This window comes from Nomascus leucogenys, chromosome 1a, assembly GCF_006542625.1.
Source record: "Nomascus leucogenys isolate Asia chromosome 1a, Asia_NLE_v1, whole genome shotgun sequence".
Lineage (NCBI taxonomy): Eukaryota > Metazoa > Chordata > Mammalia > Primates > Hylobatidae > Nomascus > Nomascus leucogenys.
In genome coordinates, this window is record NC_044381.1 from 28,813,032 (window position 1) to 28,838,379 (window position 25,348).

General features: G+C 35.0%; 1 protein-coding gene and 1 pseudogene across 2 annotated transcripts in view; both read right to left on the minus strand.

Moving 5' to 3' along the window:
- Positions 1-5,894: 5,894 nt before the first annotated feature.
- TMEM38B (transmembrane protein 38B) overlaps positions 5,895-25,348 on the minus strand; it is a 68,004-nt gene continuing 48,550 nt past the window's right edge. For both annotated transcript variants that reach the window (XM_003260319.4, XM_012500830.2), the window contains exon 6: positions 5,895-7,832. In XM_003260319.4, coding sequence (XP_003260367.1) covers positions 7,617-7,832 — 216 coding nt within the window. In that variant the 3' untranslated portion in view covers positions 5,895-7,616. The remainder of the gene's footprint in view (positions 7,833-25,348) is intronic.
- On the minus strand, positions 18,070-20,672 carry LOC101177744 (annotated as a pseudogene).

A 25,348-nucleotide genomic window follows, 5' to 3' on the forward strand; every position in this document is an offset into this window, starting at 1 on the left:
AAATGCTCCAATTAAAAGACACAGACTGGCAAATTGGATAGAGTCAAGACCCATCAGTGTGCTGTATTCAGGAGACCCATCTCATGTGCAGAGATACACATAGGCTCAAAATAAAGGGTTGGAGGAAGATCTACCAAGCAAATGGAAAACAAAAAAAGGCAGGGCTTGCAATCCTAGTCTCTGATAAAACAGACTTTAAACCAACAAAGATCAAAAGAGACAAAGAAGGCCATTACATAACGGTAAAGGGATCAATTCAACAAGAAGAACTAACTATCCTAAATACATATGCACCCAATACACAAGCACCCAGATTCATAAAGCAAGTCCTTAGAGACCTATAAAGAGACTTAGACTCCCATACAATAATAATGGGAGATTTTAACATCATTAGATGTTAACATTAGACAGATCAATGAGACAGAAAGTTAACAAGGATATCCAGGAATTGAACTCAGCTCTGCACCAAGAGGACCTAATAGACATCTACAGAACTCTCCACTCCAAATCAACAGAATATGCATTCCTCCTAGCACCACACCACACCTATTCCAAAATTCACCACACAGTTAGAAGTAAAGCACTCCTCAGCAAATGTAAAAGAAGAGAAATTATAAAGAACTGTCTCTCAGACCACAGTGCAATCAAACTAGAACTCAGGATTAAGAAACTCACTCAAAACCACTCAAATGCATGGAAACTGAACAACCTGCTCCTGAATGACTACTGGGTACATAACAAAATGAAAGCAGAAATAAAGATGTGCTTTGAAATCAACGAGAACAAAGACACAACATACCAGAATCTCTGGGACACATTTAAAGCAGTGTGTAGAGGGAAATTTATAGCACTACATGCCCACAAGAGAAAGCAGGAAAGATCTAAAATTGACACCCTAACATCACAATTAAAAGAACTAGAGAAGCAAGAGCAAACACATTCAAAAGCTAGCAGAAGGCAAACAACTAAGATCAGAGCAGAACTGAAGGAGATAGAGACACAAAAAACCCTCCAAAAGATCAATGAATCCAGGAGCTGGTTTTTTGAGAAGATCAACAAAACTGATAAGACTGCAATACTAATAAAGAAGAGAGAAGAATCAAATAGACGCAATAAAAAATGATAAAGGGGATATCAACACCGATCCCACAGAAATACAAACTACCATCAGACAATACTATAAACATATCTATGCAAATAAACTAGAAAATCTAGACGAAAAGGATAAATTCCTGGACACATACACCCTCCCAAGACTAAACCAGGAAGAACTTAAATCCCTGAATAGACCAATAACAGGCTCTGAAATTGAGGCAATAATTAATAGCCTACCAACCACAAAAAGTCCAGGACCAGACGGATTCACAGCCAAATTCTACCAGAGGTACAAGGAGGAGCTGGTACCATTCCTTCTGAACCTATAGCAATCAATAGAAAAAGAGGGAATCCTCCCTAACACATTTTATGAGGCCAGCATCATCCTGATACCAAAGCCGGGCAGAGGCACAACCAAAAAAGAGAATTTTAGACCAAAATCCTTGATGAACATTGATGCAAAAATCCTCAATGAAATATTGGCAAACAGAATTCAGCACCACATCAAAAAGCTTATCCACCATGGTCAAGTGGGCTTCATCCCTAGGATGCAGGGCTGGTTCAACATACACAAATCAATAAATGTAATCCAACATATAAACAGAACCAAAGACAAAAATCACATGATTACCTCAATAGATGCACAAAAGGCCTTTGACAAAATTAAACAACCCTTCATGCTAAAAACTCTCAATAAATTAGGTATTGATGGGACGTATCTCAAAATAATAAGAGCTATCTATGACAAACCCACAGCCAATATCATACTGAATGGGCAAAAACTGGAAGCATTCCCTTTGAAAACTGGCACAAGACAGGGATGCCCTCTCTCACCACTCCTATTCAACATAGTGTTGGAAGTGCTGGCCAGGGCAATTAGGCAGGAGAAGGAAATAAAGGGTATTCAATTAGGAAAAGAGGAAGTCAAATTGTCCCTGTTTGCAGATGACACAATTGTATAACTAGAAAACCCCATTGTCTCAGCCCAAAATCTCCTTAAGCTGATAGGCAACTTCGGCAAAGTCTCAGGATACAAAATCAATGTGCAAAAATCACAAGCATTCTTATACACCAAATAACAGACAAACAGAGAGCCAAATCATGAGTGAACTCCCATTCAAAATTGCTTCAAAGAGAATAAAATACCTAGGAATTCAACTTACAAGGGATGTGAAGGACCTCTTCAAGGAGAACTACAAACCACTGCTCAATGAAATAAAAGAGGATACAAACAAATGGAAGAACATTCCATGCTCACGGGTAGGAAGAATCAATATCGTGAAAATGGCCATACTGCCCAAAGTAATTTATAGATTCAATGCCATCCCCATCAAGCTACCAATGACTTTCTTCACAGAACTGGAAAAAACTACTTTAAAGTTCATATGGAACCAAAAAAGAGCCCGCATCGCCAAGTCAATCCTAAGCCAAAAGAACAAAGCTGGAGGCATCACGCTACCTGACTTCAAACTATACTACAAGGCTACAGTAACCAAAACTGCATGGTACTGGTACCAAAACAGAGACATAGATCAATGGAACAGAACAGAGCCCTCAGAAATGATGCCACATATCTACAACCATCTGATCTTTGACAAACCTGACAAAAACAAGAAATGGAGAAAGGATTCCCTATTTAATAAATGGTGCTGGGAAAACTGGCTAGCCATATGTAGAAAGCTGAAACTGGATCCCTTCCTTACACCTTATACAAAAATTAATTCAAGATGGATTAAAGACTTACATGTTAGACCTAAAACCATAAAAACCCTAGAAGAAAACCTAGGCAATACCATTCAGGACATAGGCATGGGCAAGGACTTCACGTCTAAAACACCAAAAGCAACGGCAACAAAAGCCAAAATTGACAAATGGGATCTAATTAAACTAAAGAGCTTCTGCACAGCAAAAGAAACTACCATCAGAGTGAACAGGCAACCTACAGAATGGGAGAAAATTTTCGCAACCTACTCATCTGACAAAGGGCTAATATCCAGAATCTACAATGAACTGCAACAAATTTACAAGAAAAAAACAACCCCATCAAAAAGTGGGTGAAGGACATGAACAGACACTTCTCAAAAGAAGACATTTATGCAGCCAACAGACACATGAAAAAATGCTCATCACTGGCCATCAGAGAAATGCAAATCAAAACCACAATGAGATACCATCTCACACCAGTTAGAATTATTAAAAAGTCAGGAAACAACATGTGCTGGAGAGGATGTGGAGAAATAGGAACACTTTTACACTGTTGGTGGGACTGTAAACTAGTTCAACCATTGTGGAAGTCAGTGTGGCAATTCCTCAGGGATCTAGAACTAGAAATACCATTTGACCCAGCCATCCCATTACTGGGTATATACCCAAAGGATTATAAATCACCCTGCTATAAAGACCCATGCACATGTATGTTTATTGCGGCACTATTCACAATACCAAAGAGTTGGAACCAACCCAAATGTCCAACAACAATAGACTGGATTATGAAAATGTGGCACATATACACCATGGAATACTATACAGCCATAAAAAATGATGAATTCATGTCCTTTGTAGGGACATGGATGAAACTGAAAACCATCATTCTCAGCAAACTATCACAAGGACAAAAAACCAAACACCACATGTTCTCACTCACAGGTGGGAATTGAACAATGAGAACACATGGATACAGGAAGGGGAACATCACACTCAGGGGACTGTTGTGGGGCGGCGGGAGGGGGGAGGGATAGCATTTGGAGATATACCTAATGCTAAATGACGAGTTAATGGGTGCAGCACACCAACATGGCACATGTATACATATGTAACAAACCTGCACATTGTGCACATGTACCCTAAAACTAAAAGTATAAGATAAAATAAGATAAAATAAAATAAAGGCAATTATTGAAAAGTAAAAAAAATAACAGACGCAGGTGAGGCTGCAGAGAAAAGTGAACACTTATATACTGCTGGTAGGAATGTATATTACTTCAGCCATTGTGGAAAGCAGTTTGGAGATTTTTCAAAGAACTTATAACTACCATTCAATCCAGCAACCCCATTATTGGGTATATGCCCAAAGGAATATAAGTCATTCACCAAAATGTTCACCAAAGACTTCTACAAAAATGTTCAGGGTAGCTTATTCAGAAAACTCCAAACAAGAAACAGCACTGATGTGCATCAATGGATAAAAATTGTGGTATATCCATAGAGTAAAACTACTAAGGAATTACAAAGGAATGAACTACTGATAAATGCAACAAGATGGATGATTTCAAAGGCATTATGCTGAGTTGTAAAGAAGTCTACACAAAAGAGAACATATTGCATGACTCAGTTATATTAAGTTCAGTTGTACGGGCGTTAACTGGAAAGGAACTTCCAGAAGTGCTAGTAACATATCTAAGTAGAAGTTTAGGTTATAAAGTTGTATGCATTTTTCAAAACTCATGGTATATACACTTACTATTTGTGCATTTTATTGTATGCAAACCTTACCTCAACAGAAAAAACTGTAAAAAAATAAATTGTTTAAGAAGTATGTCTGTTACAAACTACAGGGCAAAATTCTTAATAATAAGAAAAATAAATTCAATAATTTGGGGGAATATATGCCTTAAATCAAGTATATGAAGGATCAGTATGAACCTTACACTTACCCACAAGTCTACACGGTTTGCTCCCTCACATCCTTCGGGTATCTGCTAAAATGCAATTTTATCAGAAAGGCCTAGCAGTGCTATTGTAACAAACAATCCCACTCCCCTCACTTTCTATCCTTATGTACTACTTAATATTTACTCGTAACTTTTATTACCACCACAAGAATATATTTGTTTATTATCTGTCTCTCCGCCACTGGAATATAAACTCCAAGGAAAAAAGCATTTTTCTTGTTTTCTGTTATCTTCAGAGCCTAGGACAATGATTGACCCATAACTATTTGTTGAATAAACAACTGAATGAATATTACCAAGGATGTGAATTACACCTGGGGCAAACAATATAAAGGGCTTTATTGGGGGAAAGGGAGAGCATTCTGAACACATTACTCCATTTACAACATGGAATGTTCCACTCAACTGTAATCAACTTGTGATTTGAAGTGGATTTTAATGGAAAGCTGTCTGGGCTTTAAGGAATAGACAAAAAAAAAAAAAAATACACTAACCAGAGTCTCCCTTCTTCTCTCATCTCTCTACCTTTTGGTCTCTACCCACAGGGAGGCTAGCATTTCCACTGAAACCCACCCACTCCACATATCTGGTCTCTCTCCAGCCCTTACTTGATACTCCCTCAGTAAGGAAGAGTGACTAATCTGATAAATCAATTTGATATTCATTTGGCCATGTTTTACTTGAGAGTGAGAGCACTGAGGGAAGCTGGCTCATGTTCTTGCCAGCTTTTTGTCTCTTTTTTTTTTTTAAGGAGACCTATTAGGACTTGACTTTCTCAGTGCCACCTCTGATTAGCTGTGTGAGGCAGGTCTATAGGCCTTATTCACGCTTCACATTGGGTAAGGAGTCTAACAACCTGCTTTGCAAATCCAAGTCAAGACTGTACAGGTGACCTGAATAGATTCAGGAAGGGTTTCAGGCCTAAGCCATGTTCTCCAGTACATTTTTTACATAAGAGCCTTGAATTGAGGGCTATAGTATACTTGCATAGGTTAATAAAGTTTCTACCAATGTCCCATTTGGACAGTAATCACTGAATATATACTATATTAGTCAAAACACTAGATGAGTTCTGAAACTCTACCTCAAGAAAAATATAAAACATAAAAATAATGTAATACTCCATTAGTGCTAAATAACTTATTTTAATAAATTTATCTTTAATACAAGTGCAAAACATGAGTCCTTCCATTTCAACCATAGTTAAACCCAAACTTCAAAACTGGTCAATAATTAACAATGTATTAATTTTGAAAAATTTTTAACTGTAACAGTATCAAATATAATACAGAGCTATTAAATACTTAATGCTTTCTGTCACAATATTAAAAATAAACTTCTTAGCATTCCAAGACTATGAAAAGTGCCCCCTCCCAATTTTTTAACCAAGTAATAGTACCTGCTGGTGTTTATATTTGTTAAAAATTTAAAATAACAACAACAACAAAAAACTTCTAACTTGAATGTGACTTGAGTACTTCTAAACCATAGAAAATACCTGATACGGGGAGTGGGTTCATGGTTTTGGTAAAAGAAACTATGTCAGAGTTTTAATATTATAACTGGACTTCTAAATCATAAAGAAAATTAACATCATTTAGTATCTTTTCTTGTTTGTTTTTTATTTTGCTAAGAAGGAACCAGATTTTATATCATCATTCTTCATCTAAATGGACTGCCATATGAAGTTCTGGTTTCTCTGTTTCTTTTTGGTTAGCTGGTTACACCAAATGCCTGAGGACAATTCTCAGAGCATTTCCACATGAAGGTGATTAGTTTTCATTCGAAATAAAATTAATAACACATTACATGTAGATGAAAATGTAACAAAACCATACGAAAGCTTGTCAGAGATATTCAACTAGAAAACTAAAACAGTAGCCACCAGAAAGAAGACACAGTGGAAACATTTTTGAACAGATATACTTTTTGTTGAATAATTACAGTAATTACTACCAATATATTCAGACCAACGAAGATTAGAAAGAACATGCAAAATGCTGAGAAAAGTAATTTCTCCTACAATTAAAACAAATGTGTTTTTGTGAGAGAGAAAAAAATAAGTCAAGCTCCTAAAACGAAAATTGCAAAACAGGATTAGCAATTTATTAAAAATTACACCCTTGATTTTTCTGAGGGGAAAAAAAGTGTTTTTTTAAAAACAAGGGCATGAAAAAGACTTCAGATTAAGACTCATACTCTGTTCCAAATGAAAAGTAGTAACATTACTTCTAGTAGAAAATATCTGCTATGGAAAAAAAATTTCAGATATTTTCCATTTGATGTAGGTATTAATAAAAAATATGATGTTTATATCTAAAATATAAACTAGCAATTTATTTTCATTTATAATATAAAGTGTTTTAGGAAAAGTTTACTCTTCTCAGTGTTCAAAATAAAATAGGAATTGTTTTCCATACCTAGCAATTTTAATGATAATGTAAAGTAAAAATTTAATTCTGCTGAACTGAAGCTCAAATAGATTCAAATTTTAAAAATATGAAAATATCTACATTTTTAAAAGCTTAAAATTTTTGTTACTTTGCAATGACAGATCTGATTTTTCTAACATTTAAAAAATTTTGCCTTCTTTTATTAATATAAAACTATTCAAATAATCACAACAGAATCTCTTATATACCAGTAAAGCATAATCACATGATACACTCATAACACTCAACAATTACAATCGAGAAAGGGGAAGTCTCCCTCAAAGAATTTCTTTCTTTCTGTCACCTCCATTCCATATATATAGTCTTCATTTCACATCCCATACATAGAAAAATTAGCACAATCTAACAGGTAGATAAGAAAAAAAAATTTTGGCCTTGAAGAGCTCATCACGTAAATTTATTCATTCTTCTTAGTATGTTTCTTTTTAACATTATCTGAAGCAACATCTACAGGCTTTGAGGCCAATGACCCAATGCCATTGGAAGGTGACTTTGCTTCACTTTTCTTCTCACATGATGAAAACGGCTGCTGCCAGCCAAACAGCATCCGACTCAATGTATCCTCAAAAGGAGCAAATGTCATAGTAGAAGTCTGTGTAGTCATCATGGTTATCTGGGGGAAAAAAGTTCGATTTTGAATTTAAATACAAATGCTTTCTGTTTCTCAAGAGAGAGAAACAAAAGGAAAAAAAATCAAAATGCATTATTAATGTAATCTGCAGGAGAAGCAATCTAAGCTAGATTCTGGTAAAATCTCTGTTCTCCATGAGATTCTACTTAATGGAAAATAACACGACTTATTAAAAATAATACAAGGTACCATATTTTGGGGTACCAAATGAGCGGAATAACCACTTTCACAAAAATGCATTTAGTATTCAAAGGAAATAAGATAAAATATCAACACTACTATGCACTTAACATGTGTCAGAACTAAGATAAGCGCTTTACATTGTCATTCTCTTTAACTTTAACCCAAAAACTACTCTATTGTTACCCTCATCATTGAGATGTGGAACCAAGGCTCTGAGAGGTTAAATAACTTGCCTAAAGTCACAAAGCTAATTAAGTGGTAAAGAAGTTTGCAATATCCAGATTCTGAGTTCGATTACTAAATAACACTGACTATCATCATCTAAAGTCACAGACTTTTAGTGAATTGCAGAATACTACCCTCAACAGATTGTAGAATGTCTCTATCCCCCAATGTTTTCCACATATATTTTTATATAAAGGAACCAAGACCCCAAGGGGTAGAGAGTGCTCCTATTCCTTTATGTGGCAAAATGCACAGTGTTCACAGATGTTTAGATATACTCAAGAAATTAGACTAATGCCAAAATAAATCTGGGAGGAGAACTTTCAAGTCTAGAACAGCTCCAAAGAATCCAGGAATTTCCCCAAGAGTCAATTCCTCCAGAACACAGAAAATGACTCAAACTAGAAATTCTGAGGATCAAATTTCCAAACAAGACCCCTACATAACCTACCTGCTTGGGGAAAATGGTATCAAGAATAAATTCTTACTAGTTGCAATACAGTGTGGGAAGGTGGAATAAAAGTATATATTCATTACAAAAGGAATAGGTAAGTTAAATGCATACTATGCAATAGTTAGAAAAGAAAAAGTGAAAAATTCTTAGAACATACTGTTAGGTGAAAATGAGACACAAAACAAGAGCCATAGTGTACTATCATTTATATAAATTAAAAACACATCCACACACAACATTGTGAGAGTACTAAACGTCACTTAAATGTATATTTTAAAACAGCTAATTTTATGTGAATTTGAACTCAATTTTTAAAAAAAATTTTTTTAAATACATGCCCATGGACTTCAGGCCAGTCATGATTAAATAGCTTATCTCAGGACTCAGTCTCACCAAAATCAACAAAAGACAGAAGTACATAAAGTAACTGCTAAAAGACACTGGGAAACAATTGAAATAGGCAGAACCTGATGGGGCTACTATTCAAGAGAAAAAAAGCTGAATAAAGTGAGTTCCACATTCACCCTTGCTTTTTCTTGTGAAGATATGTACCTAAATTCACAGCACAGGGGAACAGAAAGCAGAAGTCCAGGGGGGATAAGGAGCCATAGGTTGGAATGTGAGAAGGCCAAAGCTGTAAGGACCTGAGGTCAATACAGCCCAAAGAAGAGGAAATTGCATGGAAGTGAGCCCTAAAATCCTTGTGCAATTCACCCTGGAGGAATTTACCAATCCCTAAACTCTGCATACATAAGAAGGAAGAGAATCCAAAAGCCTAGCAGACAGCAATAGCTGAGAGGCCAAAGAGCTGAGCAGATACTTTAGCAGCCGGCTGCTTGGTACTGGGAAGATAAGTTGGAATTCAAGGTCAGACAAGGTGAAACTGCCCAGGGATGTACTTCAGGCTTAAAGTAAGACCCCAAAAGGGTTACACTGTAGAATGGCAAACTGAAGTATAATACAGCACTAAGTCTAAAACTAATAATATGATTAAAACATTCTGCTTGTGCATTAACTGTCTTCCAAAAGATGTTGAATATAATCCCTGCCCTCAAGGAGCTTACAGACTAGTCAAAGACAGGCAAGTAAATCAGTAATTACCAAACAGTAAAGAAGAGTAAGGGCAGTAATAGAGATTTCCCAGGAACATTTAAATAATAGATATAGATCTGGAAGTCATTTATCATACAAGCGAAAGGCAAATGCATAAATTTGAGTGTACACACCTGGAGAGAATGTAAAATGAGGAGTCTAAATATAACATTAACCTCCAAGTTTATGCCATTATTGGATAAGATCTAAGGACTTTTTTATATTAAATTATTTCTTAGAATAAATAGTTACAATGAGATACACTAGCATAATTACCTTGGTCATAGCTTGACTTAAGGAACTGCAAATAAAAGATAATAGAATTCAAATAAAAAACAATGGTCTACTGTCCGGAAAACAGCAACATCTTTTTTACAAAATCCAAAAGAGAAGAGTGCCAGGGTTTAAAATATTTTCTGAGAACATGAACTATAATAAGTATTTTTCAAAGTCGAGTGTTTTAATAGAATCTCCACTCCCAAAAGACTTATCACTCAGTTGAGAAGTATTGCTAGCATCAGAAATTACTGCTGAGATAGATATATGAGGTTCAAGGAAAAACTTCTGTGAATTCAGCCTCTTATCAGACCTTGATTTAACAAGGTGACAAATATACTTGTGACAAATAGAACAAATCGTTATTCTTTTACAAATAAAATATAAAACTGTCTCCTTATTTAGCAAACTATTAAAAGTATATTACCTAAATTAAATAGTATTTGGCTTCATAGTCTCAAAAAGGAGAGGAAACAAAAGAAAATAGAAGCCCTAAAAATATTTTGGCATTTTTCAACATATCCTAAAATATAAATTAATTCAGGTAAAGAAATTGTTTAAAGCTCTGCCGCGTTCTTTATATAATATCTCAAGTTACACCATTTCAAAATGTCCAGTAAAACCTGACACAAAATATGGCACTTATATCTACTTTTATATTCTCTACAGTGCCTAGCACTGAGAATACACTGAATGAATAAATATAATATCTACTTCACAGCAATAATTCAAAGAATACTGAAATGTATCCATATAAGAAAAACGTGCACAATTAATCTCTCTCTTGATCCAGAACATACTTCTTCCTGTCTCCATCTGCCCAAATTCAAATAATCCTTTTCAGTGTAACTTGTGTCTATTCCAATAGGCCCTTATCAGTGTCTTCCAATGAAAGTCACTTGGCCCTAAAATGAATCCCTAATGGCACATGGCATATTCAAGTAGGTTTTCTGATCACTCTACACTTTCTCCATAGATTATGTTATTCCCTCAGACTTCACTAATTATTAACATGAATGATTCAAATAAATTAAAATCATAGGGTTTACATTTTTACAAATGTAAAAAAAAAACCTAGGGGAATGACCTGTCCATTTCTGGTATATATCTTTAAGTGTAGAATAATATTCAATGCATCAATGAATAAAATGTATACATTACACCTTATTCAATGTATATCTTTAAGTGTGGAATAATTAAAGAAACCTGTGAAAGAGCATTTTGATCATTTATTAGTCAGTCAACATATATACTAAAAATCAACTATATACACTAGACTGAGGGCTAAGGATGCAGTGATGAATACTGCAAACTTAGTACCTCTCCTCATAAAGTTTAAAAGTCAAGTTAGCATATCTCATGTTCCTTTTTAGACAATAATATCTTAAGAATAGGATTTGGGTCTCATTCAATGTTTATATAATCATTTATATCCCCAAAAGCACCTAAGAACAGTGTCCCTCATTCCTGTATTCAATAATACATTACATCTTATTCAATGCATCAATGAATAAAATGTATACATTACACCTTATTCAATGTATATATGATCATTTGGATCCCCAAAAGGGCCTAAGAACAGTGTCCCTCATTCATGTATTAAACAATACATTACCTGAAGACACTTCTCATCAGTATTCAGCACATCTATGCTCCTTAAAACTATCTCCTCCTCCTTAAAACTCTCATCAACCACCCCTTTTCCATTTCCCATTCTAGATTTCCCTTCTCTAAATATTAGAGAACTTTATGGCTCTGTCCTCACTCCTGTCTCATTCCATGCTTTTCTTCCTATAACTGCCTCCCTAAATTAGCTTATAAATTACGATAAACAATAAACACAATTGCAATAAAAATATCAACACGGTTTTTTACAGAGCTAGACAAACTGCTATTAAAGTTCATATCAAGATACAAGAATAGCTAAAAATATATTGAAAAAACACAAACATAGAAGAAATCCAGAAAATACTGAAAAAGAACATTTGCAGGAGTACCTGACTCTCCACAGCCTCAAAAGAATGTGTAGCCAGACTTTTTAAATTTTCCGTTTGCGGGAAGGTTGCTTGAGTCCAAGTTTGAGACCAGCCTGGGCAACATAGTGAAACCAAAATTGTACAAAAAATACAAAAATTAGCCAGGCATGGTGGCACACACCTGTAGTCCCAACTACTCAAGAGGCTGAGGTGGGAAGATCACTTGAGCTGGGAAGTCAAGGTTGCAGTGAGCCGTGATCATGCCACTGCACTCCAGCCTGAGCGACAGAGTGAGACCCTGTCTCAAAACTAAAATAAAATAAAAATTTAAAATTTTGTGCCAGTTTGATGAATGAGAAATGGTAGCTCAGTGTTATTTTAATTAATGTTTCTCAAGTATGAGTTCCACATTTTTTAGTATGTTTGAGGAACATTTCCTGATCTTTTCTGTGTGAATTGTCTGTTGATAACTTTCTTTTAACTTTTCCATCACGTTTTGGTCCTTTATCCCTTAATTTTTAAGAGGTTGTTATGTATCAGGCATACCAGCCCTCTGATATATGTTGTAAATATTTTATCACAGTTATTTGATAGCTATATTTTGACTTTGTCCACAGTGGCTTTTGCCATGCAACTTTAAAAAACAGTTTATGGAGTCAAATTTATCAATCTTTTCTTTATAGTAAAGGAAGAACCAAGTAAACCCCAAAGTAAACAGAAGGAAGGATATAAAAAAGACCTGAAATTAATGAAATCTAAGACAGAAAAACCAATGAAACCAAAAGCTGGGTCTTTGAAACAAATCCATGAAACTGACAAACCTCTAGGTAGAGTGATTTTAAAAGACAGAAAAAGAAAACACAGATTACCAATATCAGGAATGAAAGTGGAGACATTACCACAAATACTACAGACATTAAAGGGATAACAAAAAACTATTATCAACAATTTCATGCCAACAATAAAAAACTTAAGTGAAATGGCAAATTCCTTAATAAATACAACTTACTAAAACAGACACAAGTAAAACAGAAAATCTGCATAGCCCTGTATCTATGTAAGAAATTGTTATCAAAAACCTTCCTTTAGAGAAAATTCTAGGCCCAAATGACTTCATTAGTGAATCTATCAAACATTTACCAATAAATAATATCAAACCTACATAAACTTAGAGAATAGAGAAATTCTTTTCCATTTATTTAATGAACCCAATTTTATGTTAATACAAAAAGCAGAAAAAAATTACAGAGAAAACTACAAACCAATATCCATTAACACACAGGAAAAAAATCCTTCAAAATGTTTTAAAAAATGGATTCAGTAAATGCAAAAAGGATACCACATCATGACTAAATGGGGTTTATCACAGGAATGAAAGATTTATGTAACATTTTAATAATCAATCAATGTAATCTACTATATTAACAGAATATAGGAGAAAACACCTATGATTATTTTAAATGATACAGAACAAAGCATTGGAGAAAATCCCACACCCATTCATGATAAACACTTTCAGCAAACTAGAAATAAAAGAGAACTTCCTCAACCTCATAAAGGACATCTATAAGACGCTTAATAGCTAATATCTTATTTAAGGTAAAAGGCTGAATGTTCTTCCACTAAGGTCACAAACAAAACAAAGATGTCTACTCTCACCATTTCTCTTCAATATTGTACAGGACATTCTAGCCAATATAGTAAGGCAAGGAAAAAAATAGTATCCAGATTGAAAAGGAAAAAGTAAAACTATCTTTATCATAGACAAGACCATGTATATAGACAATGCTAAGGAATCTACACAAAAGCTACCAGAACCAACAGGCAATTTAGCAAGGTCACAGGATACAAGACCAATGTGTAAGAATTAACTATATATTTAAATACAAGCAATGTAAAATTCCAAATTGAAATTTGAAAAACTACTATTTCTAAAGGCATCCAAAAATATGAACTATTTCAGGATAAATTTAAATTTAATAAGATACATATAAAACAATGAAAACCACAAAATAGTACTCCAAAAACTTAAAGGCCTAAATAAATGGAGAAACATACCATGTTCAGAGATCAACAGACTAAATCTTTTTAAGATCTGATTTCTTCCCAAATTAATCTACAGATACAATCTCAAAAACAATTCCAGAAGGCATTTTTTCCATAGGAAGTGACAACTAAATCATAAAACTTATTTGGAAATATAAAAGATGTAGACTATCCTAAGAAATATTGAAAAAAGAATAAAGTTGGAGAAACTGTACTGCTTGATTTTAAAACTTACTGTAAAGTTATGGTAATTAAGACAGTTTAGTATTGGCTAGAAATAGACATATAAATCAATAGAACAGAATATAGTCCAGAAACAGACCCACATAGGTCAAGCCAACTGATTTTCAACAAAGGTGGCAAGATCATTCAATGAGGGAAAGAACTGTCTTTTCAACAAACAGTGTTGTAACAACTTCATATTCATATGAAAAAAAAAAAAAACCTGACTCTTACCTCGTAGGACTCGTAAAACTTAATTTGAAATGGTTCACAGATTCTAAAAGTAAAAAGGATGAGTTCATGTCCTTTGTAGGGAAATGGATGAAGCTGGAAACCAACATTCTGAGCAAACCATCGCAAGGACAGAAAACCAAACACCGTATGTTCTCACTCACAGGTGGGAATTGAACAATGAGAACAATTGGACACAGGGTGGGGAACACCACACACCAGGGCCTGTTGTGGGGTGGGGGAAGGGGGGAAGGATAGCATTAAGAGATATACCTAATGTAAATGACGAGTTAATGGGTGCAGCACACCAACATGGCACATGTATACATATGTAACAAACCTGTACGTAGTGCACATGTACCCTAGAACTTAAAGTATAATAATAAAAAAAACACAAAAAAAAGCAAAAATTATAAAACTTTTAGAAGAAACAGGCGAAAACTCTTCAAAACCTTGAGGAATAAAATAATTTCTTAAATAGGATACAAAAAGAAGGGCCATGAAAGGAAAATCTAGTAAAGTAAACATCAAAATTTAAAACTTCAGCTCTTCTAAAGACAACACTAAAGAAAGAAAAAGGAACAGCATAAACTGGGAGAAAATTATTTGCAATACATATATCTCACCAAGGATTGACATCCTGAATATACAGAGAACTGTTACAACTCAGTAATAATACAATTTTTAATGGACAAAATATTTAAACAGACACTATTCAAAAGATGATATATGAATGGCCAGTAAACACATGAAAAGACGCTCAAGTCTCTAGCCATCAGAGAAACGCAAAATAAAACTATAATGCGATATCACTTCATACCTATAAAACGCTAAAATTAAAATGACTGATAATACCAAATAATTAACAAGGATCCTAGGACAATCAGAACTCTCATACATTGCTAGTGGGAATGTAAAATGATACAACCATTTTGAAAAATAGTGTGGCAGTTTCTTGTTAAACATACGCTTTTCAGATGACCTAGCAATTCTACTCCTAGTTATTAAGTGAAATGAAAATACATATCTGGCTGGGCACAGCAGCTCACGCCTGTAATTCCAGCACTGGGAGGCAGAGGCAGGTGGATCATGAGGTCAGGAGATCGAGACCATTCTGGCTAATACGGTGAAACCCCGTCTCTACTAAAAATATGAAAAATTAGCCAGGCGTGGTGGCACACACCTATATTCCCAGCTACTCGAGAAGCTAAGGCAGGAGAATCACTTGAACCCAGTAGGCGGAGGTTGCAGTGAGCCAAGATCATGCCACTGCACTCCAGCCTGGGCGACAGAGCAAGACTCCGTCTCAAAAAATATAAAAAAGAAAAAAAAGAAAATACATGTCTATGTATAGACATATATGTACACATATTCATAGCAGCTTTATTTATAACAACCTTATTCAAATAATCAAAAGCTGGAAATACACCAAAACCCATCAACAGATAACTGGAAAAACAAATTGTGGTACCTAATACTACTTAGGAATATGTAATTACATGGGTAAATCTCAAAAACAAAATGAGTACATACTATATGACTCTATATGAAACTACAGAAAAGACAACTCTAATCTGTAGTGATATAAAGTGGATAAATGGTATACTGGGGCTATGGGTAGTGGCTGGGATTTACTAGAGTAAGGTACAAGGGAATACTGCGAAGTGATAGAAATATTTCATACATTGACTGTGGTAGTAGTTACACAGGTATACAAATTTGTCAAAACTCATCAAAATGTACTCCTAGACTGAAAGTACTTTATTATCCATGAATATAGTTTAATATGCATAAATTATACTTCTAAAAAGTTGACTTTTAAAAATTTTTAAAGGAACTCATTTCTGATGATTTCATAAATAAATATTAAATGCTGCTTTGCTAAAGCATTTTTTAAAATTGTTACAAAACCCCAAATAATTTTAATCTCAATTTGCAACATAATCCACATTTTACATATCTATAAACAAAAAAAGTTTTAGCATACAAATGCCTTAGAAATAATTCAATTTGGTCCAATAATTTTATAGCCAGTTTCTAGGATAAAGTCATATTTATAATTTTCTGTCCAGATTTTTAATAAAAATCAGTAATGTTAAATGGAACACTATCATTTTATAGAGAAATAGTATGAAATTATATTGAGAAATGAGAATAGTCATCAAACATGAAGATTTTATTACAACCCAGGCATTATATATTTCTTTACACTTAAGGAATAGATATTAAACAATCCTGGAGTAAAAAATAGAAGGCAACTTGCTTCAAGTTTGTACCAAGTCGATCAAGCAGAAACCTGAAGAACCTTGTTTTAAGATGAGAGGCATTTATACTTGGCAGGCATTTTCTTCCAATGAAAAAATAAAGTCAATGTGCCACTATCTTGACACTTACAAAAATGTTTATAAAAAGCATTTAGGACATTGATTCTCACAGTTGGCTGAATACTGGAATCACCTAGATTAAAAGAAATACTAATCTCTATACAACATCCCTAAAATTCAGATTTAATTAGTATAAGTTAGGCCCTGGGCATATAGGCTGTTTTAAAATTCCTCGGGTGAGTCTAATGTGCACCAATTTGAAAACCACTAGCTTAGAGACCTGTTCCATCATCATATAAGTCAGTCTTGAGCTGAATGATTGTATATGCCCTGATTGCAGTAGGTAGTGTTGTTATTTTAAGCATCTGATAGGTGTATCTCCCTTGATTAAAAATAAATACCTTACAGAAGAGATTATATGTTTTATTTATCATTGTCTCCGCATATCTGGAACAATGAAAGGCACATAGCAGCTGCTAAATAAGTATCTTTTGAATGAATATATGATTGCCTTATACTTCTTTTATGTCCCCATCTTCTAATAGATTATGCAATTTGAATTCAAAATATATATATATTGAACAAATGAATGACTGAAGCAGTTGGGGATAATATTTAAGGCAAAACAAAATCTGATAAAATATACACATATTTTAAAAACACATACACATATATAAACAGATCAAAAGTGGAAAAAGAATATACAAAAGAGTGAAACATTTGGCAGCTGAGAATTATATCACTGAGTTTTCAAATATTCTTCACATTCTTATACTTAGAAACAAAGAAGTAACCCCAAACAACTAATTCATTAACTAATATCTCAGAACTTGCACATATGCAGATAAATTTTCTTTTAAAAACAGAATTATAGTTTAATCTTGATGAACACAGCTCAATTTTCAAAATTCAAGTAAATAAAATTTTAGCACACATCATGATAGCCTTACTGGATAGCTGTGTTAAAAACAAAAAGTATTTGGTATCACCTATTGTTATGTGCTCTCAGTTGAGATCTAGTTAGTCTCCTAGGAGTCTCACATTGATAAACAACTATTTTGGTACTTCCTTACATAATGTGCTTATTTAGAAATACCTTATTAATAACAGACTTCCTTTTGATTAGCTACATTCTCAGATATGGCTTCATTTATCAAAGTTCCACAAGTATTACATAATTTTTAATTCAGTTAGTATCTCAGACTACAAAACTTTGGTTTTCTTAAAATCAGCATTGGTTGCTTGATTGTAGGTTTGTCACCAAAAAGTGCTGCTTCACTCTCTGTGGTTGGAAATCTTTTCTGATATATCAAGGGGTATTCCTTCTGAAACTGTTTTAGTTTTTTTCTTTTCTCCTTTGAGGTAAGCTTGTTTTTAATAACATTTTCTAAAAGTTCTGTAATTGCAGCTTGAGAGGTATAAACTTTGTGCTTTTCAAAGTCCTGAGCACTAATCTGCTTACAGTATGAATAAGTTGGCAAAGGAACAAATAGTCCATCTCCAGGATTTTCAGTATGTCCCTTTTTTTAGGAGTCAAGATGTTTTTCCACTGCAGTCTGTAAATAAGTTAGTACTTGCAGAATTTCCTGATGATGATCCATTAAGAAAGAAACTAATCTTCCAGCCAGAAGCTTATCAAGATCCACTTCTTCAGCACAGCATAGCACACACTGAGAAAAGGTATGTATCATCAGTGATCTCACACCCATTGCATCATGAAGTTTGGGCATATCAACATTTTGACTAATTTGGGAAATCATACGCATTAAAAGTTGAAGCTTTCTACAATTTGGTGGCGGAAGTAACAAACGACATAATTGTAGAACATCGATGGCAACCCTCTCTAAATGAGGTTGCAGCAAACTTTGTGTACCAGTCAACATAGAAGAAGCTGGAAGTAAAGAATTTTCTGAAAATTCTATTGAACTTTGTAGAGTCTTTTACTGATTGTGGCACTAGACTCTCCGAGTTCACTTTCCATAGCTGTTTGCACACTTGTGCTGCCTTGTCCAACATTTGGTTTCATGATCATTTCGGCCACTGGTGTATTGATACAACTATTCCTTCTTGTACTACTTCTTAAAAGCAAACTCTAAGACCAACAAAGCTGTTTTGACTTGCATTTCCCATTACACAGCTCCTCTTGGACTTGAGCAGTCAAAGTAGTGGTTCTCTTAAAACCAGCACGGAATGGCTTTTGAATACTTTCCCCTGAATGAAGATTCAACAGGAATTCCTATTTGGGCTTAGTCTCTAAAAACAGTTTAGTATTTTGTCCTTCTATGTTTGGAAAAGATTGATGAAACACATTGGATGCCTCTTTACTTGAATTCCCTGACACATCTACAATTCCTTCCAAAGAACAGCATCTTGGTTTGCTGTTAGAGGATAGATCATGCATACCACTTAACCCTATATTAAATTATGACAACTTCCTCCCATTATGCCATTAGCAGTCACTCTTCTGTTTCATAAGTTAACAAGCTGCATTTTCTTAGCACACCTTTCTTGAAATCCTGGATTGCTTACCCGTAGTCTCTCAGTAGAATCTGATTCTTCTTTCTCTATGAAGCAGACTGAGAAGAAGGCACTCCATTGATTTGAAGGAATTCAAATTATGAAGGAATTTTTAAGACTATGGATCATCTTGGATTCTATGTATCCCACTGGATCTATCTGAAACTATGACATAGCCACAAACAACCAAAATGTTCACAAATAATTCATAATATTCAAAGGTAAGCAGAGGTTCAAGGAGATCTAGAAAATAATCTGTGATTGTGCTGAATATACCTTGTTCAAATCCAACGTAAGTTGGATTATTCACAACATCACTTCTTGGCCAATTTGCTAGGCACTTCATGGCAGATAATACCCAGTGAGGGAGGTCATCTGATTTGTTTTGTAGTATAACTACTCCATGTTTACTTGTACTGGCCATGTTGTACATTATATATTGGGGAATTACTTGTTCAGGATTTATGACTTCTTCTAGGGATGGCACACCTAAAATGGTTTGCAGGTAGATCAGAATAACATATCTCCAAATTTCTTCAACATCTTCCTGGCTTAGTTCTCTATTATCAACTGCATTTTCTTGATCTTCATTGATTATTTCATGCTTTATTTTCTCGGAATTTTCCTGAGATAAATGTAATCCATGCTTTTTAGGAGTTCTACAAGAAGTTTCGTCATTTAAAAACACTATCTTTATCTTTGGAAAAGTTCTCTATGTTGTTTTTTCTCAATTCTGGATGTCTTCGTGGCAGAGTTTTAAACGGTGAAGTTGCAGGAAATCTGAAGAGCTGGTTATTATCATCAACATTTTCTGATCCCCACCTGCCTTTGATATCTTCAATTACATGATTCTTAAGAAATTTCCTCAACAGTTGAATAGTCTGTTGCCTTGTAACTTTAGGACCAAAATTGCTATTATTTCTTAATAGGTCTATTAATAAAATTGCTATTATTTCTTAAAGCCAATCCACTGCTTCTCCTGCTGTGAAACAACTGCCGTACTTTTTAAAGTGTTGTCTGTGTTTTCTTAGAGGCATTCCTGCTCGAAAAGATGTGGTAATTTCATTCCGTAAGTAGCAGAATCCATGTAAGATCGCCATACCAGGAAGATCTGAATTTTAGTTCTGCCACTTGCGGTAGATGTGTCTTTAGAAGGATTTAACGTCTGTAAGCCTCAGTGTCCACACTGGTAAAGTAGGACTAATAATACATGCCCTGAAGGGCATTCCAGCTTGGTGGCCCGATAAGGCCCAAGAGGCACACCCCAACTCTCCATAGGTCTGTCAGGGCCCACTGGCGCCCATGGCAGCGAAGGCGACACTCAGGCCCAGCAGCCCGGGCAGTGGCGAGTCTCAGCACCACCACTGGCCCTGCCGCCGATTTGAACAGCATCTACTAAAGAATTTTTTAAAAGTGGTCCTGATAAAGTTGGGCCCTATACCATACCTTGGGAAACACTGCTGTTGGTTATACCTAAAAATAGAGTTAACAGGTCACAAGATATGTGGATCTTCAACCTTGTCAGATATTGCCAAACTGCTCTCCCAAGTTTTATTCCTGTTTATACCTCCTCCAAATCCCTTTAAAATAGTTTATACTCTTCATCTTCACTTTTTTATTCACCTCAATTGATTACAATCATTTTTCTATCCCTTACCAGTCCACTGAAATTGCTTTTACTAAGGTGACCAAATATCTCTTAATTTCGAAACTCAACAACCTCTTTTCAGTTTTAGTCATTCTTTACCATTCCTTCTGCTTTATTTCACAACAGCTCTATTTCACAAGTACTCCTTTTATTGAGCAGCCAACAGATAACCCACACTTCTCAATCTTTTTTCAAATAATTTTTATTTTTAAATATTTTTAAAATATTGGTGTAGATGTGGTGAAAAGGGAACACTTTCACACTGCTGGTGGGAATATAAACTAGTACAATCACTACGGAAAATAGTATGGAGATTCTTCAAAGAACTAAAAGTAGAACTACCATTTTATCCAGTAATCCCACAACTGGGTATCTCCACAAAGTAAAAGGAGTCATTATATGAAAAAGACACTTGCAAACTCATGTTTATAGCCCAATTAGCAACTGCAAAAATATGGAACCAGCCTAAATGCCCATGAACCAACAAGTGGATAAAGAAAATGTGGTATGTATACACCATGGAATACTAATCAGCCACAAAAAGGAACAAAATAATAAAATAATGGCATTTGCAGCAACCTGGATGGAGCTGAAGACCATTATTTTAAGTGAAGTAACTCAGAAATGAAAAACCAAATATCATATGTTCTCACTTATAAGTGGGAGCTAAGCTGTGAGGATGCAAGGGCATAAGAATGATACAATGAACTTTGAAGACTTGGGGGGAAGGGTGGGAGACAGATGAAGGACAAAAGACTACACATTGGGTACAGTATACACTGCTCAGGTGACAGGTGTACCAAACTCGGAAATCACCACTAAAGAACTTACCCATGTAACCAAAAAAACACCTGTTGCCCAAAAACTATTGAAATAAAATTTAAAAGATAAAAAAAATTATGATTAAGATTATCAAATATATTATCAGTATCAGTAAAATCTAAACGGGATTTAGGCAAATGAATTAGTTAAAAATGAATATTCTATTTAGAAACTGGTGGATATACTTTATAATTAGGAAAATGTTGAGAAATATTGTAAGAGAAGTTCAACATTGTATGTTTTCTATTTTTAAATATCTTTTTTTATTATTATTATACGTTAAGTTTTAGGGTACATGTGTACAATGTGCAGGTTTCTTACATATGTATCCATGTGCCATGTTGGTGTGCTGCACCCATTAACTTGTCATTTAGCATTAGGTATATCTCTTAATGCTGTCCCTCCCCCCTCCCCCCAACCCACAACAGTCCCCAGAGTGTGATGTTCCCTTTCCTGTGTCCATGTGTTCCCATTGTTCAATTCCCACCAATGGGTGAGAACATGCGGTGTTTGGTTTTTTGTCCTTGAGATAGTTTACTGAGAATGATGGTTTCCAGTTTCATCCATTTCCCTACAAAGGACATGAACTCATCATTTTTATGGCTGCATAGTATTCCACGGTGTATATATGCCACATTTTCATGATCCAGTCTATCATTGTTGGACATTTGGGTTGGTTCTAAGTCTTTGCTATTGTGAATAGTGCCGCAATAAACATACGTGTGCATGTGTCTTTATAGCAGCATGATTTATAGTCCTTTGGGTATATACCCAGTAATGGGATGGCTGGGTCAAATGGTATTCCTAGTTCTAGATCCCTGAGGAATTGCCACACTGACTTCCACAATGGTTGAACTAGTTTACAGTCCCACCAACAGTGTAAAAGTGTTCCTATTTCTCCACATCCTCTCCAGCACCTGTTGTTTCCTGATTTTTTAATGATGGCCATTCTAACTGGTGTGAGATGGTATCTCACTGTGGTTTTGATTTGCACTTCTCTGATGGCCAGTGATGATGCGCATTTTTGCGTGTGTTTTTTGGCTGCATAAATGTCTTCTTTTGAGAAGTGTCTGTTCATGTCCTTCGCCCACTTTTTGATGGGGTTGTTTTTTTCTTGTAAGTTTGTTGCAGTTCATTGTAGATTCTGGATATTAGCCCTTTGTCAGATGAGTAGGTTGAGAAAATTTTCTCCCATTTTGTAGGCTGCCTGTTCACTCTGATGGTAGTTTCTTTTGCTGTGCAGAAGCTCTTTAGTTTAATTAGATCCCATTTGTCAATTTTGGCTTTTGTTGCCATTGCTTTTGGTGTTTTAGACATGAAGTCCTTCCCCATGCCTATGTCCTGAATGGTATTGCCTAGGTTTTCTTATAGGGTTTTTATGGTTTTAGGTCTAACATTTAAGTCTTTAATCCATCTTGAATTAATTTTTGTATAAGGTGTAAGGAAGGGATCCAGTTTCAGCTTTCTACATATGGCTAGCCAGTTTTCCCAGCACCATTTATTAAATAGGGCATCCTTTCCCCATTGCTTTGCTTTTTTTTGTCAGGTTTGTCAGATAGTTGTACATATGCAGCATTATTTCTGAGGGCTCTGTTCTGTTCCATTGATCTATGTCTCTGTTGTGGTACCAGTACCATGCTGTTTTGGTTACTGCAGCCTTGTAGTATAGTTTGAAGTCAGGTAGCGTGATGCCTCCAGCTTTGTTCTTTTGGCTTAGGATTGACTTGGCAATGCGGGCTCTTTTTTGGTTCCGTATGAACTTTAAAGTAGTTTTTTCCAGTTCTGTGAAGAAAGTCATTGGCAGCTTGATGGGGATGGCATTGAATCTACAAATTACCTTGGGCAGTATGGCCATTTTCACGATATTGATTCTTCCAACCCATGAGCATGGAATGTTCTTCCATTTGTTTGTATCCTCTTTTATTTCATTGAGCAGTGGTTTGTAGTTCTCCTTGAAGAGGTCCTTCACGTCCCTTGTAAGTTGGATTCCTAGGTAGTTTATTCTCTTTGAAGCAATTGTGAAAGGGACTTCACTCACGATTTGGCTCTCTGTTACTGGTGTACAAGAATGCTTGTGATTTTTGTGCATTGATTTTGTATCCTGAGACTTTGCTGAAGTTGCTTATCAGCTTAAGGAGATTTTGGGCTGAGACAATGGGGTTTTCTAGATATACAATCATGTCACCTGCAAACAGGGACAATTTGACTTCCTCTTTTCCTAATTGAATACCCTTTATTTCCTTCTCCTGCCTGATTGCCCTGGCCAGAAGTTCCAACACTATGTTGAATAGGAGTGGTGAGAGAGGGCATCCCAGTCTTATGCCAGTTTTCAAAGGGAATGCTTCCAGTTTTTGCCCATTCAGTATGATATTGGCTGTGGGTTTGTCATAGATAGCTCTTATTTAAATATCTTTATTATTATTACATTGCAGTATGGTGTTTAAGTTTGGGTGTTAAAATATAGAACTTCACATCCAGTAACAATTGTAAGAAAAATTATCATTTTTATTCCACAAATTAGGCTATGAACAAAAATTGATGCTGTAACTCAAGAAAATGTAAGATACCAGTGCTATTTATTCTTACCAAACCCACAATACACATTCATTTTCTTTAAAGATTAAAGTTAGAAACTCAAAAATAATACAGCTCCCACCCATTCAGCAAACTAGGAGTAGAAGGGAACTAACTTCCTACTCTGCTAAAAGGTGTCTAGGAAAAACCCATAGCCAACATTATACTTAATAGTGAAATACCAAATGTCTTCTCCCTAAGATCAAGAAAAAGACAAGAATGTTCATCCTCTCCATTTCTATCAACACTATACTGAAGGTTCTAGCCAGGACAACTGGGCAAGAAAATTAAAGACATGCAGATTGAAAAGTAAAGAGTAAAATTATCTCTATTTGCAGATCCCATGATCCTGCAAACAGAAAATCCTAAGGAATCTATCTTCTATTTTATTTTATTATTATTTTTTTTTGAGATGGAGTCTGGCTCTGTTGCCCAGGCTAGAAGTGCAGCGGTGCGATCTCGGCTCACTGAAACCTCTGTTTTTGTATTTTTAGTAGACAGGATTTCACCATGTTGGCCAGACTGGTCTCAAACTCTTGACCTCTAGGAATCTGCCAACCTTGGCCTCCCAAAGTGCTAGGATTACAGGCATGATCCACCATGCTCAGCCAGGAATCTACCTTTTAAAACATCTATTAGAACTAATAAATGAGTTCAGCAAGGTTGCAAGATACAAAATCAATATACAAATATCAATTGTATTTCTACATACTTGTAATAAACAGCCTGGAAGTGAAATTTTAAAACAATTGTATTTAGTATAAAATCAAAAAAGAATAAAATACTTAGGTATAAATTTAACAAAAAAAGTGTAAGGCTCGTATATTGAAAACAAAGATGGCCCGACTAAATAAAAAGAACTCTTGTGTTGATGAAATGGAAACCTTATTGTTAAGATGGCAATTATT